The sequence below is a fragment of the Dromiciops gliroides genome, chromosome 4, assembly GCF_019393635.1.
Source record: "Dromiciops gliroides isolate mDroGli1 chromosome 4, mDroGli1.pri, whole genome shotgun sequence".
Classification (NCBI taxonomy): domain Eukaryota; kingdom Metazoa; phylum Chordata; class Mammalia; order Microbiotheria; family Microbiotheriidae; genus Dromiciops; species Dromiciops gliroides.
The window spans coordinates 195175696-195193563 of record NC_057864.1 but is presented as its reverse complement, the minus strand read 5'-3'; the positions used below and the strand labels follow the sequence as shown (position 1 = coordinate 195193563).

The following is a 17868-nucleotide window of genomic DNA, read 5'->3' as shown; positions in this document are numbered from 1 at the left end:
ACTTAACCCCCATTGCCCCCCCACACACACACAAAAGAAAATGGCTCTTGGAAGAAGAGACCTATATTCACAACTAGACCTGATAATCCACAATAAAGAAGCAGCTAGTAACTCATCTGGCACTTCTCCCTTATTAGAGCTACAAACATACAAACAACTGTATTTTATTTTAATTTTACACTAATGTCTAATGGAACCTTTTATTGATTCATTCATTTAGGTGTGGCATGGGAGTGGGTAGAAGTGGAATGGACCATTTGTTTCAATGACATAAGAAACTCTTGGTCAGGAAATTTCATCTATCCATGCAGAACTGCAAGTGCTCTGTAACCAAGGAATCTCACAAGTTCCTTGGGGGCGTTGAGAGGTTAAATGATTTGTCCAGGGTCACACAGGAAGCATGTTGAACTTGAACCCCAAGATGTACTGACTCCAAAGTCAGGTCTCCATCATCTACACCAGGATGGTTCCAGAATGGATTCTAAAGTACTCCCACGGTGACTTACCAAACTTTTGAGAACAATACAAAAAAAGGTTTGGACTGCAATTTTTATCTTTAGTATATTTGCATATAGTTAACAATGTGATATAGTAGAAAGAACACTGGATATGAAACATCAAGAAATAACCTAAGTTCTACTGTCCTGATTATAGTTCTCTCACAGAAACCTTTCTTGTTCTCACTTTCCCTGGTGTTATATGACTCAGTTATTGTTAAGTAACACAGCGTCTACATGTTTGGAAAGAAATCTGAAGGTTGGGGACATCTCCAAATCGGGGCCTATTTCATAAAGTCTCTACAACCCACAGAGATGAAATAATCCACTGGGCTTTTGTTAAGAATAGGATGTCTACTTTTTGATCCAAAATGTCCTGGTTAATTGCTCAGGCGTCACACCTGTAATAGCCAATGAGGCTGATGAAGTAGAGTACAGTGGAAAAAGCATTAGAAGACCTAGATTCCGATCCTAAATTTGTCACTTTCTACCAGTGAAACCTTTGAAAAGTAACAATCTCTTTGAGACTCAGTTTTCTGAACTATTTAAATGAAGGGAATGTACTAGAACACCTCTAGGATCCCTGTCAGCTCTAAACCTATGATACTAGGACACCTTTGCATAGTTCTATATCCTTACCACTCTGCAAATGTTGAATGAAATGTGTAATTTGAAAGCAGAATGTATTTTGAGTCTTTTTTTTCCTTTGAGGGTACAGAGCTCTTTATTCATGTCCTATCAACTATAATCAAACAGCTATCTCATAAATCTACCTTTTAGAGCCCAGGCATTCTCCTTTCTAGTGATGGTTTCCAGTTATTGACATGAGGGTATTTCAGATAATTCAAATGTTAGATGGTGAGGATGGGTCTTTGTTCCCACCCCCCACCAAATGTGCTTAAGTCCTTCTCGTTCCTTTTGTTGTTTTTTTGCTATTTTTCGTTTGTTTTTGCACAAAAAGCAAGTCCTGGCTTTATTCTAGGGTTCGTGGGGCCGTTGATATAAAAACACAAAAAGTCCCTTAACTTAATAATAACCCCCCCTACCCCCAAACGGAAACTCAAGGGGGAGCAGGGAGGGGAACCAGGCCCAGGCAGCAGGGCACCCCCCCTCAAGTATTGCTGTTTCTACAAGGTCTGGGGGGAGTAGGGTGGGTGGCGATTGTCCTGGTGGCCAGCCCGCATCTTCCCCCAGTCGAGGGGGTTAAGGTGGGGGTGGGGTCCTGCTTCTTCTGAGGTGTGCTCAGTTTCTGCATCCCTCGGATCTTGTCTAGCAGGTCAGAGATGAAGGTCTCAGTGGGTTTGTAACAGTCAGCCAACAGCTCCTTGATTCGGGCAGCCCGGGTGCTGTCGCTCTCCATGTCCAAGAGCTCATCCACATCAATCTCCAGCTCAGGAATTTCTTCTTCCTGGTAGTCGTACAGGCTGGTGAGCTGCTCCAGGATCCACTCCTCCAGGTTGAGTCGCTTCCGCAGCTCCTTGCGGTCGTACTTGACTGTGACCTTGCCCTGGCGGCGCACCTGACCCTCGTCCTCCACCCTGGCAGGGCTCTTGAAGTAGACGCGGGGGCTGGGGCCGCCCTCCGCCCCTGGGGCGGCCACCGCCACACCACCCACCAGGCCGCTGTCCGCCATCAGCGGCCGGCCGAGGCCGAGGACGCTGGGCTACGTGCACGTGAGGGGCGCCTGCTGCCGGACGTCGGGACAGACCGACCTCCCAACAGCGCGGGGGCCTCTGTCCCCCAGCGGAGTTCCACCGCACCCTACCCCGGCCTGGTCCACCCCGCTGCCAACTTTTGTTCCCTCTCATTCGTTTTTAAATCAGTATTAGTGATATCATTTTCACCAACTGAGAAATCTTGATGCCACATTGTGGGCTCCCTTTTCACCCTCCCATCTCTCTGCTGTCTGTTGCCAGTTCTTGCTGTTTCTTCCACAAATTGTGGAGCTAATTAAAATGCAAATTGCCAGCATATTTCCACTCTCTGTATGTCCACTGCTAAATACCAAAGCTGGGCTTTAGTCTACCTTGTTGGTAGCAGCCTCCTCCTTCCACTTCTTTCCTATCCAATATATTGTTGCCAAAATAAGCTTCTATGACCTATGTCACACTCCTCTCTAAAGTCATTTAGTGTGTCCTCACTATCAGTCATAATGGACTTCTGCTTTTGTTCTTTTCGTAGGTTATTTCTCTACCTCTTTCATACATTCTGTAGCCCCCTCTAGCAAAAACACTTCCTATGTACTCTCTTGGCAGGTAGATGGTGCAGTGGATAGAATGCCAGGCCTGGAGTCAGGAAGACTCATCTTCAAGAGTTCAAATCTGGCCTCAGACACATATTAGTTGTGTGTCTCTGGGCAAGTCACTTAATCCTGTTTACCTCAGTTCCTCATTGGTAAAATAAGCTAGAAAAGTAAATGGCAAATCACTTCAGTATCTTTGCCAAGAAAACCCCAAAAGGGGTTACAAAGAGTCGGACACAACTGAAACAATTCAACAACAACATGCTCTCTCTGATCAACCTGAAAAGTTATTCTATGTTGCTGTTCCTGTATTTCAATTCATTAGAAGGGCATGATTTGAACTCAGGTATTCCTGACTCCAGACCTAGGACTCTATCTATTATGTCACCTAGCTGCCTACCTTCCATGTTATTGAGTGATTCAGGGTAGGAATTGAGCAAAATACTCCAGATGTGCTCTGACCAAGGCAAAGGGCCACAGATCTTTCACATCCCTATTATTCCTGGAAGGTATTCTTGTTTAAATGCAGTTTTAAGACTACATCATATTTTTTGGCTGTCACATCATCCTGTTGACTCATTGAGTCTCCAATACACTAAAACTCCTTATCTTTTTCAGAAAGATTATTGTCTAACCATGTGTTCTCCATCTTGTACTTGTGAACTAGATTTTTTGGACTCAAATGAAAGACCCTACTTTAATTCCTATTGCATTTCATCCTAAATTCATCCCAATCATCAAAGTCTTTTTTGAATCTTGGTTTTCATCCAGTGTGTTAACTATCACTGACAACACTGACATCTATATATTTGGTAAGAATCCTATTTGTGCCTTTTCTCCAAATTATTGGTAAGAATATTAAATAGCGTACTTCTTGGGCAGAGCCAAGATGGCGGAGAACAGGCAGTGACTCCTTAGAGCTCTCCCCTAAATCCCTCCAAATTCCTTCAAATAATGCCATAAGATAATTCCTGGAGCAACAGAACTCACAAAAGGACGGGGTGAAATAATTTTCCAGCCACAGATGGCTTAGAAGGTCGGCAGGAAAGGTCTGTTGTACCAGGGTGAAAGTGGAGTGCACCACACAGCCCCAGCCCCAGCCCCAGACCTAGCCCCAGAGAATCAGGCCTCTGGAGCCTTAGAATAATCAGTTGAGGAAGCAGCTACTTCTGGAACTCAACTCACAGACTAATGAGGGGGTTGAGTGGTTGGCCAGGGGAAGACTACAGGGGTCTCTGCTGGTGCTGAGGCGGAACTCTGTTGTGTTGCCATGCTCATAACCAGGAAGCAATCTTGAGTGGCAGGCCCAGGTAGGGAAGGGGCACAGGCTAGCCAGAGCTATCAACCCAGTGAAACAGAATTCTGTTCCTGGGTAAAAGAGCAAGCAGGCCTGTGGTTACTTACAGACCAGAGCACAGGCCAGGGGAGTGTAGAAAGTGCCTCTTCTTAAATCATACCACCTGGGACCCCCTGAAGCTTGGAACAGTGTGCCCTGGAAGCAGTGCTTCACTTTAACAAGGAGTTAAAAGTCAAGAAATAGGCTGGTAAAATGAGCAGACAGAAAAAAAATGTGGGCACTAGAAAGTTTCTTTAGTGACAAGGAAGATCAAAATACACCCTCAGAAGAAGATAACAAAATCAAAGCTCCTACATCCAAAGCTTCCAAGAAAAATATGAATTGGTCTCATGAGGGCCATGGAAGTGCTCAAAAAGACTTTGAAGATAAGGAAAGAGAGGTAGAGGAAAAAATGGAAAGAGAAATGAGAGTGATGCAGGAGAGTCATGAAAAAAGTCAATATCTTGAAAAGTCAAATGAAAAAGGAGATACAAAAGCTCTCTGAAGAAAATAATTGCTTAAGAATTAGGATTGAGCAAATGGAAACTAATGACTTTATGAGAAATCAAGACACATTAAAGCAAAACCAAAAGAATGAAAAAACAGAGGGCAATTTGAAATATCTCCTTGGAAAAACAGCTGACCTGAAAATAGATCCAGGTGAGATAATTTGAAAATTATTGGACTACCTGAAAGCTATGATCAAAAAAAGAGCTTAGACATCATCTTCTAAGAGATTGTCAGGGAAAATTGCCCTGGTATTCTGGAAGCAGAAGGTAAAATAGAAATTGAAAGAATCTACCAATCACCTCCTGAAAGAGATCCCAAAATGAAAACCTCCAGGAATATTATAGCCAAATCCCAGAACTCCCAGGTCAAGGAGAAAATACTGCAAGCAGACAGAAAGAAAAAATTCAAGTATGGTGGAGCTACAGTCGGGATAACATAAGATCTAGCAGCTTTTACCTTAAAGGATTGAAGGATTTGGAATATGATATTCTGGAGGGCAAAAGAATTGGGATTACAACCAAGAATCACCTACTCAGAAAAACTGATTATAATCTCTAAGGGGAAAAAATGGGAATTCAAGGAAAGAGAGCACTTTCAGGCATTAGTGATGAAAAGATCTGAGCTGAGGAATATTAAAAAGCACAAAGCTGGGGCAGCTAGATGACGCAGTGGATAGAGCGCCGACCCTGGAGTCAGGAGTACCTGAGTTCAAATCTGGCCTCAGACACTTAACACTCACTAGCTGTGTGACCCTGGGCAAGTCACTTAACCCCAATTGCCTCACTAAAAAACAAAACAAAAAACAATTAAAAAAAAAAGCATAAAGCCAAGCACATATTCCCAGACAACCAATGGAGATCTTCTAGGCTGACAACAAACCATTAATGACTACTCATTAAATCTTTAATTGATCTGTCTTGAGACTCGGGTCCCATATGTCAGATTCTGTGGGTATGTGTTTTTGTGTTTACTTTTGCCAGTGTTCTAGGAAATTCTTTCAGACAGTTAAATGCCTTAATGTTTTTTCTTTTAATCTTGTGAAATTAAGTCACTTTAACAAGTGCTTTTCAAAGTGGTTCTCATGTCATTCCTAGGTAAATATTGTGGTTACCTTAACATATCAAATCACATTTGACTAAAAAATGAGAAAATAATAATAAAAAGATACTATTAAAGCTATTTATTTTCATCTTTAATTTGGATCACACTATCAAAAGGTTTGTTTGTTAATTACTCTTCTGAACTCAAAACATGACTTTTCATTATTTATTACCTGGAGAAAGTGGATGTCATGATAGGATTCTTTCATGTGACTCTGGAGTCTGTTTTTAAGTATTTTGCTACTTAATCCAAAGGGGCAATAAGTAGCCTGTTAGAGGATTATATAGTTTAATGAACACCTCTCTTTTTCAAAGGCACAAGGGCTTTTTCAGGAAGTTATCTGACACTTGGAATCACTCTTCTCAGTATCCTATTTTCAAGTACTAGTTTTGTTGGGAGATATGTTGTGAATTTGCTAGTATTTTAGTTTATAGATCAAGAGATGCAGTGTATCAGATAATGTTGTTCTTTAAGAAAACCAGGAGAGATGGTTGTTCAGTGGAAAGAACTCTGGATGTGGAATTATGTGTCATGGATTTGAATCTTGTTTCTGTTGTCTCCTATCTTACCACCTCAGTGGTCAATAAAAGCGAGCTGTAAAATGTCTTACTCTTCCCTCACCTTTCCCCTTTCTTCTTCTTTCTTTCCTGTGCTTTCTCTCCCTTTGAGTTATAGAATAGAATGCAGCAAGGTGGTAGTGGTCAGGGAGGCAGGTTGGGGCTAGTCAAACTCCTTTAGTTTACAGATAAAGAAATTGAGGCTTAGAGAGCTTGAGACTTGCTCAAGGTCACACAGATAAGTGGCAGAATCATGATCTGAGGCCAGATTCCTTGACTGTAAATTCAGCATTCTTCCCACTATGTGAAGCTCTCTTCTCCCTCCTCTTACTACAAGCAGAAAAGGGTAACTTTCAGTGGGAGTACATAGCTAATATATTGTTTGTTTTTGTCCAGGAAAGCTTGAGAGAAGAGTTCTTGGATGCCTTTTTTGGACTTTTTGATTTCTTTTTTGAGAACAAGTCAGAGATTAGAGTTTCTTCATGGTTTTTTCATAAAAGTTAAAAGTTACCAAAATATTGTATGTTTTTGAATTTGGGGAAGAAGATTCATCAATAGCTGTTTCTCAAGAGATGAAGGTTTTCAGCAGAGGACCACCTTGCAGCCAAAGAACTAAAAGCATGTCATGGCGAGTTATGGAGTTTGGACGTTGCCAGTCCCAATACTGCTGTGAGCTGCTCGGAGGGTGAACTGGGAGTATTTGTTCGGCAGTCCTTCAAAGTATCTTTACCTTCTGGGGGGAATATAAAAAGTCTCATGGACTGCACGAGTGCTTTATGTTCCTGTATTGTTCATAACGGAGCAGGCAGGTGGATCAGTGGATAAAGTGTTGGGCCTGGACTCAGACACTTAATAGTTGTGTGAACCTGGGCAGGTCACTTAACCCTTTTTGCCTTCTCCTCATCTGTGAAATGAAATGGAGATGGAAATGGCAGCCCACTCCAGTATCTCTGCCCAGAAACTCCAAATGGGGTCAGGAAGCGTTGGACATGACTGAAATGACTGAACAACAAAAAAATTGTTCGCAGGCTCCTGGGAGTCTTTTGTGTCATCCATTTTCTGTAGTATATGAAATCAAGGCTATTCCATACTGAATCACCATATTGTGCTTTGAGTGCCTATGCAGATGGTGAAGACACTGGTACTCACTTTTGGGGAAACCCAGACATAAACCATACCTAAGTTCTGTTAAATTAAAGTGAGAAACTAAAACATATTTTTCCCCCCCGGGGTGGGGAGAACACCCACATGGGGACAGAGGGTCATGCTCCCAGGACCAGACCTAGGTCTATGTGACCTTAAAGTCTTTGGCAGTGGTGGGAAGGTCATAGGTGACAAGTATAAGACCACCTTAGACATCTGAGAATCAGCCAAGTGTCCAAGATGAATAAACACTCTTGAGAGTTCTATGACTGAACTCCATGGCATACTTTCATCTCTACAATGAGATCTATCAATTAGGACAAGTAAAGGTCTCCAAAAATGAAAGTATTGGTTTTGTCATATAAAATTTATTTGTTTTGTTTTGTTTTTGTGGGGCAATTTTGTCATATAAAATTTAAATTCACAGTCTATTCCTGGCTATGCTGACATATGCTAGGGCCTGCCAATGCCCCTTAAGCAGTATCCTCCCCACAATACCCACAAACTGAAATATACTAAAGCAGTTAATTAAAAATTTTATCTGTACACAACAAGAAGTAACATCCTCAATGGAACTGAACTATGGTGAGAATTAATGGCTTCATTCATAATGTAGCTCCTCAAAGCTTTATGGTTTGACTAGAGTTTAAGTAGGGACAAGAAAGCTTCATTATTACTCATTTAACAAATGGTTAAGCACTCTAACACAAGAACTTAGGGACAGTGTGCTATTCTTGTAGGTTACCTTCCACAGACTCCATAAGACTAACCATATATACCAATTGCCTTTTCTTCTCCTTTGACAGCTTTCCTATTCTCTACCTTTTGCTAAAGGTTCCCACTTTATCTGTAATATCTACTGAGATGCACCGTTGTATCTAGGTATCTAGAGGTAGGGTAGGAGATTTGGTCAGACAGAGTGGCATATTGCACAGTGGATATCTGCCTTCTATATTACAGCATAAGGATATTTACATTAAGGGAAAAAAATATGGACCCCAAATAAGTATTTCAAGTTCAAATTGAAAACCCTCTAGCACTAACACTGCTTTGAATGAATCATTGTCTTAGAGTGGTTTTTTTTTTTTTTAAGTGAGGCAGTTGGGGTTAAGTGACTTGCCCAGGGTCACACAGCTAGTAAGTGTTAAGTGTCTGAGGCTGGATTTGAACTCAGGTACTCCTGACTCCAGGGCTGGTGCTCTATCCACTGCATCTAGCTGCCCCTGAATAAATCATTGTCAATGGACAACGTGATGGAAGAGGACATTGTGGTGAGATAAGAGTGACCAGCTATTGCTACATTTTGTTGTTTTTGAGTTATTTCAGTACTGTCTGATTCTTTGTGACTTCTCCAAAACAAAAGGCGGTGGGCTGAGGGGTTTAGACATTATTAGGACTCTTCTACAGAAAAGCATTAATAGTACTTAAGTCCTAAAATTTGACTTCTAAAGGTTCATTCTTTATCATAAATTCCCAAGCCAGCTGTGTTTCAATCAGGTCCTTCTTCTGACTCCAGGCCCAGTGCTCTATTCACTATAGAACCTCCCATTACCATTTTTATCAGTACTTAGACTTAGCCCTCAGTCTTTAGCCTCCCATTATCATTTTATCAGTACAAGTCTATCATCAGTACATTCATTCAAGTAACAACCTTCAAGCTACCATCTTCCTGAAATGGGATACTGAAGTATCCCACTGATATGAATGTGATGCACTCCTCATTATTGTATCTAATTCACTAGAATAGCTGTCAGAAACACAGCTGGCTTGGGAATTTATGATAAAGAATGAACCTTTAGAAGTCAAATTTTAGGACTTAAGTACTATTAATGCTTTTCTGTAGAAGAGTCCTAATAATGTCTAAACCCCTCAGCCCACCGCCTTTTGTTTTGGAGAAGTCACTGTTCTAATGTTTTGAGTACTAGTAACCATCATCAGAGAGAAATATGAAGTGCAATATTCATTCTCCCAAACTATGTTTTCACTAATACCTACTAAACCAATTTCCAAACTACTTGTTACTATTTTGTTTCATTTCTTCCTGCTTTGTGCTGAGCAGACTTCTTGCAAGCAAAGACTTTTATTTCTATTATATCTCCTCTACAGGGCCTGGTGTTTTAATAAATGTTTGTTGGTAGATTTGCTTTAACTTAAGAAGATAATAAATTAACTCCAGAAATGTACCCATGTTTTGCCCTTACAGGTAGAAGTACTACATGGTGTTGAATAGTTAGTTATCATGCACCTAGTATATAATAGGGTTCTAGAGAATATACATCATTCAGGGCCAGCTCCTTACTATATTCCAAAAACTGGGAGGCTAGGATTTGATTCAAAGCTCATTCTAAGTCACAGCTTACATTTGACTAACAAAGTCCATTGTTTCAAGCAATACTTTGTAAATGCTTAACTTAGAAGATAAGCCCAACCTCCTATAATAAAAAAGACTTTCAATCACTTTATTATTTAAAAATTTAAAAAAATATGTTACCTCTATCACAAGTAAAGATATAAAACTGCAATTTGTATGGCTGTTTAAATGAAAGGGCAACGTGTGACACTTTTTTAAAAAGCATGCCAGGAAAATAATCTGATTCTGTTTCTATAATAATGCTAACTATTTTGGATAAAATCATAAATTATGAAGGCTTGGCAAGTTAGAGTAGCAGAAATATACAGAAATTCTCTTTGCAAGTATGGTTTTGCTGTTTGTTAATGCATTTTGAATTCTATTACAAGACAATATAATTCTCTTGTGAACAGTAATTAAGATGATACTATATTAATTTTTGAAGGAAGATTATTTTCTTTGTCTAGAACTTTGAATTAAAATATACTATTTTATAATGCTAATTGTATAAAGAATCATTCTCTCATGTATCAAATTACCTAAATAGTGTTCTCATCCAGTACATTTGATGGGAAACTTCTAAAGCAAAGAAGAATTTGGAAGGAAGTTCACAATGCTATCTCCCATTAATCAGCAAATTCCAGCAATAAGTACTAATATGAACAAGTGGAGCCTCTATGTGCCAAGTAGATGGAATCTGCAAAGAGTTTGGAATGCACTATTGAAGTGAAGAGCTTTCTGAAAGCTTAGGTATTTGCAGGGGGAGGCGGGGAGTCTTAAATGATTTTGGAACTGCAATATGGTTTTATGCTATATATATAACAGGTATATTTGTTGTGGGGCAGGTAGGTGGTACAGTGGATAGAGTGCTGAGAGCTAAAGTCAGGAGGTCCCATGTTCCTGATTTCAAATTGGGCCTCAGACATTTACTAGCTCTGTGACCCTGGGCAAGTCACTTAAGCCTGTTAGCCTCAGTTTCCTCATCCATAAAGTAAGCTTGAGAAGGAAAAGGCAAACCACTCCAGTATCTTTGCCAAGAAAACCTCAAATGGGGTCACGAAGAGTCTGACATGACTGAAAAATGATATCTGTTGTACAAACAGAAGTATAAGACTGCTACTTAGAGTGGTGGAATGATGATAACTAACAACATAAAAGAAAGAACTACTCAATACTATTTTACTTCTATCTTTTTCTGCTAAGAATGACCTTTGGAATTGTAAAAGACAGAACAAAATAGATAAAAGAGATTAAATAAAGTAAGAGAGAAAAGAGAATCTAGCTTACCATGATGAATTCAAGCCATTCGGCCCAAATGAACTACATCCCTGCACTCTGAAAGATGTGATATGATGGATGTGACTGCTAAGCTATTGTCAGCAGTCTGTGAAAGGTTGTGAAGAGGTGCCACAAGACTGGAGAAAGATACATATCCTGATTTTCAAAAAAGGGAACAGACTAGAGTCTGCAAACTATAGGCAAATAAACTTGATTTTAATTGCTGGCAAAGTTCTAGAACATATTATTTAGGATATCATTAAAGGATTTCTATAAAATGAAGACGTGATCATGAAAAGTAAAGCCTGGCTTTAGCAAGAAAAACAAGTCATAACTATCTTATTTCCTTTTTTTGACAGGGTTACTAAACTGTAGGATCAGCAAAATGCTATAGAGTTTACCTAGATTGTAACAGAATATTTTATAAAGTCTCTTGTACAATTTTTGTGGAAAGGAAAGAAAATACATTGTAGATTATAGCATAACTAGATGGCTTTGGAACTGGTTGAATGCATAGACACAGTTTTATGACAACTTGGAAAAAGGCATTCAGTGGAGTGTCACAAGGATCTGTGCTTGGCATAAAAGTATAGGGTAGTAATCTTATAAAATATTCAGGTGATGCAAAATTCACAGGAATAACCAATAACAGTGGAGAACTGCATCAACATCTAAAGAGATCTTGACAGGATAGACCCAATGGGATGAATCTAAGGCAAAATTTAACACAGATTATAGTAAAGCTTTGCTCTTAGGCTCAAAAACTCTGCTTCCTAAGTACAAAATAGGTAGTATGGTTAGATATTAGCTTGTCTGAAGAAGATCTGGGAATTTTAGTGAACTGCAAAGTCAATGTGCATCAACAATGTGATGTGGTATCCAAAAACTGAAATGCAATATTTCCCTACAATAAAGGAGGCAGAGGGGCAGCTAGGTGGCACAGTGGATAAAGCACCAGCCATGGATTCAGGAGGACCTGAGTTCAAATCTGACCTAAGACACTTGACACTTACTAGCTGTGTGACCCTGGGCAAGTCACTTAATCCTCATTGCCCTGCAAAAACAAACAAAAAACCAAACCCCAAACCAAAAACCAAACCAAAAAAATAATAATAAAATAAAGGAGACAGAGCTTCCAGGCCACATATGGAATATTTTATCTAGTTCTGAGTGCCATAGTTTAGAAGTACACTGCTGAGCTGGAAAATGTCCAGAGGAATAGAACCAGGATGCTGAAGGGCAATCAGTTGATAGAATATAAGAATGGTTGAAAGTAATGTCGATGTCTTGTTTGAAGAAAAGACTCAGAGGGACATGATAGGTAGCTTCGAGTATTTAAAGGGCTGTCATGTGGGCATCTCTTCAATTTCCAATTCTTTGCCACCACAAAAAGAGGTCCTATAAATATTTTTGTACATATAGATCCTCTTCTCTCTCTCGCTCTCTCTCTCTCCCTCCCTCCCTTCCTCCCTTCCTCTCTCTGGGGGAGACAAAAGTAGTAGTGTATTGCTGGGTCAAAGGGCATGCACAGTTTTACAGCATATTTTTGGGCATAGTTCCAAATTGTTCTCCAGTTGTTGAATCCTTGACTGTAAGACTGGCTCCTTTGATCTTTGGTATATCATATTCTAAATCCTCTGATCCTTTAACATAGAAGCTGCCAAATCCTGTGTTATCCTCCCTGTGGCTCCATGATATTTTAAATGTTTCTTTCTGGTTGCTTGTAGTATTTTCTCATTGACCTGGGAGCTCTGGAATTTGGCTATAATATTACTGGGAGTTTTAATTTTGGTAACTCTTTCAGGAAGTGATCAGTGGATTTTTCAACTTCTACTTTATCCTGTGGTTCTAGGATATCAGGGAAGTTTTCCTTGATAATTTCTTGAAAGAAGATGTCTTGGCTCTTTTAAAAAAAATTATTATTATGGTCTTCAGGTAGTCCAATAATTCTTAAATTGTCTATCCTCAATTTATTTTCCAGGTCAGTTGTTTTTCCAATGAAATTTCACATTTTCTTCTATTTTTTCATTCTTTTGATTTTGTTTTTATTCTTTCTTCTTGTCTCATGAGGTCATTAGAGTTTATTTGCCCAATTCTAATTTTTAAGGAATTACTTTTTTCAGTGAGTTTTTGTACGTCTTTTTCTATTTGACCAATTCTGCTTTTTAAGGAGTTATTTTCTTCAGTGAATTTTTGTACCTCTTTTTCCATGTAGTCAATTCTGCTTCTTAAAGAATGCTTCAGTGTATTTCTGTGCTTCTTTTACCATTTAACCCATTCTGCTTCTTGTAAGGTGTTATTCTCTTCAGCATTTTGGGGGCACCTTTTAGAACTCTTTTTTTCATGATTCTCTTGTAACACTCACATTTCCCGATTTTTCCTCTATGCCTCTTATTTGAATTTTAAAACCTTTTTTTTTGTGCCTGAGACCAATTCACATTTTTCTCTGAGGCTTTGCATGTAGCTATTTTGACTTTATTGTCTTCTGAGTTTGTGTTTTGACCTTTCCTATCACCATAGTAACTTTCTATGGTCAGATCCTTTTTTTGTTGTTGTTGTTTGCTCATTTTCCACCCTGTTTCTTGCCTTTTACCTTTATGTTATGGTTGGGCTCTGCTCCCAAGGTGTAGGGGGCGCTGTCCAAGCATCAGGATTTTTGTGTTGCTGTTTTAAGAGCTACTTCTGGAGGGGGAGGGGGTGTGTCTTTAAGTTTTCAGTTTTCCAAGATGGTATGATCTAAGAAGAGGTGTGGTCATTGCTCTCCTGGCCTGTGCTATTGTCTGCGAGTGACCACGAGTACTCTTTTCCACCCTGGAATTGTAATCAGGCTCCCTGTGTGCTCTAGTGCTTCTTCTCATCCTGTGATGGCAATCTTTAATCACATATGATTGATGCAACAGAGTCCTGGGCCCACTGCCAACAAAGGCACTGAACTAGGTGTTGGGGGAATAAAAGTGGCACCTAGTTCAGTGCCTGTAATCTCCTTTTGATCAGTTGTCTGATCCCCTTACTGTCTGTGACCTGAGAGCTCTAGAAGCCATGGCTTCCAGTTCAATGCCTGCTGTTGGTTTTCAGGGGCATGGTTTGTGTAGGACTGCACTCTACTCTCATTCCAGTAACACAGACTTTTCCAGGTCAGCTGTTTTTCCAAGGAGATATTTCACATTGCCCTCTATTTTTCCATTCAATTGGATTTGCTTTACTGTGTCTTGATTTCTCATAAAGTCACTAGCTTCCATTTGTGCAATCCTAATTCTTAGGCAATTATTTTCTTCAGACAGCTTTTTTTAATCTCCTTTTCCATTTGACTTTTCAAGCTATTGACTTTTTTCTCATGACTTTCTTGCATCACTCTCATTTCTCTTTCCATTTTTTCCCCCTCTCTCTAAATCTTCCTTCTATCTCTCCTACTTTCTCTTCAAAGTCCCTTTTAAGAGCTTCCATGGCCTGAGACCAGTTCATATTTTTCTTGGAAGCTTTGGATGTAGGGGCCCTGAGGTTGTTATCCTCTTCTGAGGGTGCACCTTTATCTTCCTTGTCACTGAAGAAACTTTCTATAATTCTCAACTTTCTTTGCTTGCTCATCTTGTGGTCTTTTACTTGACTTTTAACTCTCCACTGGGGGGCCCTGCTTTCAGGCTACACTATTGTCCCCAGCTTCAGAGGGTCCCAGGTGTTTTGGTTTGAGAGGGGGCAGGTTTTTCTCTTGCCTGGCCTGTTCTCTGGTCCAAAGATAACCTCAAGCCTACTTACTAACCAACCAACCAGCAAAGCTTTCTGTGGTGTGGTTCTTAGCTTTGATGAGCCTGTGCCCCTCCCCCACCTGGGCCTCCTGCAGCTCAAGATTTCTTCCTTGTTCCCTGCTGGGGTGGGACAGCTGAATTCCTCCCTAGGTCCCACTGACACCCCTGTACTTTCCTCCCTGGCCAGCTGTTCAGCCCTCTCACCCGACCACAGGCTCAGTTCCAGAAGATGGTGGTGCTGCAGCTGATTTGGAGGCTCGGGGTTGTTCAGTTCTTCTGGTGCAGTCTGCCTGGGGGTCTCTGTCAGTGTGATTGTGGGGTTGGACTTTACTTGCAGCCCAGCATGGCCCCCTTTAATCTGACTATGGCTGGAAAATAATCTCAGCCCGTATTTTTGTGGGTTTTTCTGCTCCAGGGTTTTTAAATTGCTGTTTGGGGGGTAATTGTATCAGGAGCTCTGTGTGTTTAATGTCTTTCCTCTGCCATCTTGGCTCCACCTCCAGTAACACAGACTTTTACTGACAACCTTCTAAGTTGTCAGGCTGGAAAACTGTTTTACCCCATCTCTTTGTTGATTCTGTTCCTCCAGAATTCATTTTGAGGAATCTTTTAAAAGTTGTTTATAAGAGAATTTGGAGGAGCTCACATGAGTACCTGCCTTTACTCTGCCATCTTGGCTCTCTGCCCCCTTTGCATATTTGACACCTTTACTAATTTCATTTAGGATGTGAATGGGGCCGGTCTACATATCACTGAAGTAACATTTTGATGACTTCTAGCTAGACAATATTAATTTCTGATTCTCCTCCGATAGGTCTTATTAGCTGCAGGAATAGGGACATACATAATTTACTGGGCTCACTTTATCTAACACCTTTGTCATGATGAGAATGAGGGACAACAGGTCATATATAGTGAGAGCCAGATGATGAAAATAGTCATGGAATCATAATAATTGAAGGTGGAAGAGAACTTGGAGATTATCTAGTCAGGATGCCTCCTTTTATAGATGAGAAAACTAAGTTCCTGAAAAGTTTTGTATGTCTTGCAAGCATCTCATTTCAAATCCAACATAATCAAAATAGACCTCATTCTCATATTCCCTGCCCCACCCCTCACCCCGATTCGCACAGGTCTTATCATTCATTCTTCCAACAGCTCCAGTGGTTCCTTATTGCTTCTAGGATAAAAAACAAATACCTCTGTTTGGCCTTCAAAGTCCTTTACCATCTGGTTTCAGCCTATCTTTATAACCTTACTAAGTCCCCCTTTTCCTACACCTTACATTCCAGCCAAATTTACCAACATGCTGTTGTGACTCACATACCACATTCTATTTCCTGCCTTCATGCCTTTGCATTATCTCCCCCCTCCCCACCAAGGTACTTCCTCCTTCCTTATCTTTGTCTCTTAGAGTTGTAGGTTCCTTCAAAGGTCAAGTCAAGATCCACCTCACACAAGAGGCCTTCCCTGATCCTCCAAGCTGTTATTTACTCCTCTTCTCCTTTCCACACTGCAATTACCTTTCATTTTTCCCTATGGGATCTGAGATGAAGAGTTGGAAGCGACCTAAGAGGTTATTTGGCCAAACCTCCTCAATTTACAAATGACAAAATTGAGCCTCAGGAAGGTAAACTGTCCAAGCCTAAACAGATCTATTTTCTATCTACTTAATATTGTATGTGGTCTGAACTCCATGGAACAAGATATCCCTCCTAGGATTAACTGGTCACCTGAAATTTCCTTATAAATGCTGTTTAACTCAGCCTTGGATACTCAAAATCTTCCCAACTCCCCCAGCTTCCTTTCCCTTCTGATTGAAGTGCTAGAAGATGATTCACTAAACTCCTCCCAAAATTTTCCTGTATGGAGGACTTTCCAGCTAACTATCCACTTTTCATTCAGTTCTGCTTGGTATGAATGCTATAGACCATGATGTCCTCACTCCAGGTACTCCTGGTATCCTGCTCTCCTCCTACCCTCCCCCCACTTCCAGTTTGTTCTTCTCCTTTTAGACTGTAAGCTCCTTGAGGGCAGAGACTTTTTTGCTTTTTTCCCCGTCGGATGCTTAGCATAATTCTTGGCCCATAGCAGGTGTTTAATAAATGTTTACTGAATTGAAATGAATATGTGTGCATTTCCTCCCCTCCTTGAGGGGAAACATTATTTCATTTTTGTCTTTTATTCCCCTAGCATCTAGTTCAGTGACTGGCACAGAGCAGACACTTAACAAATACTTGGTGACTGACTGCCCAAGGCCACAGAGCTCAACAATGCTCTGTTCTTTCCACTCACAGAGCCACTGTCCTAGTTCAGGCTCTCACCATCTCTTGTCTGGACATAGCCTCTTATATGTTCTCCCTTTCTGAAATCTCTTCCAACTCCCACCTGCCCTCCACACAGCTATCAAAGTGATTTTCCTAAAGCACATGTCTGATCATGTTATCCTCCAATTCCATTAAACTCCTGTAGCTCTTTATTATGTTTAGGATCAAATATAAACGTTCCTGTTTGTCATTTCAAGCTTTTTGAGGGGCAGCTAGGTGGCACAGTGGATAAAGCACCGGCCCTGGATTCAGGAGTACTTGAGTTCAAATCCGGCCTCAGACACTTGACACTTACTAGCTGTGTGACCCTGGGCAAGTCACTTAACCTCCACTGCCCCGCAAAAACTAAATAAATAAATAAATAAATAAAAATAAAAATAAAAATTCAAGCTTTTCGAAACCTAGCCCCTTCCTACCCTTCTAATCTTTTACACATTACTTCCCTTTGTGTACTCTATGGTGCAGCTATATTGGCCTATTTGTTGTTTCTCACAATGATAGTCCATTTCCTGTTTCCATATCTTTGCAATGGCTGTCATCCATTCATGGGATATGCTCCTTCTCTAACTCTGCCTTTTGGAATCCCTCACTTTCTTCAAGACTCAACACAAGCACTATCTGCTACAGGAGGCCTTTCCCTGTCCCCCCAGTTACTAATGCCTTCCTTTCTCCAACTATATTTCATTTATTATGTTTCTTATATATATATATTTTATGTACATGTTAGCTTTCCTATCAGAATGTAAGGCCTTTGAGGGCAGGGAATGTTTTTTTTATATCTCCA

The 17868-nt window shown here is 40.4% G+C and overlaps 2 protein-coding genes across 12 annotated transcripts in view; both read right to left on the bottom strand.

Annotated features, from left to right (window-relative positions):
- Nucleotides 1-17868, bottom strand: part of TANC2 (tetratricopeptide repeat, ankyrin repeat and coiled-coil containing 2) — a 558975-nt gene that overhangs the window by 116756 nt on the left and 424351 nt on the right. The gene's annotated exons all lie outside the window — the stretch shown is intronic.
- Nucleotides 1609-2130, bottom strand: LOC122753436 (protein phosphatase 1 regulatory subunit 14B-like). Its single transcript, XM_044000830.1, has one exon. It carries the CDS (start codon nt 2128-2130, stop codon nt 1609-1611), a length of 522 nt encoding a protein of 173 aa, XP_043856765.1.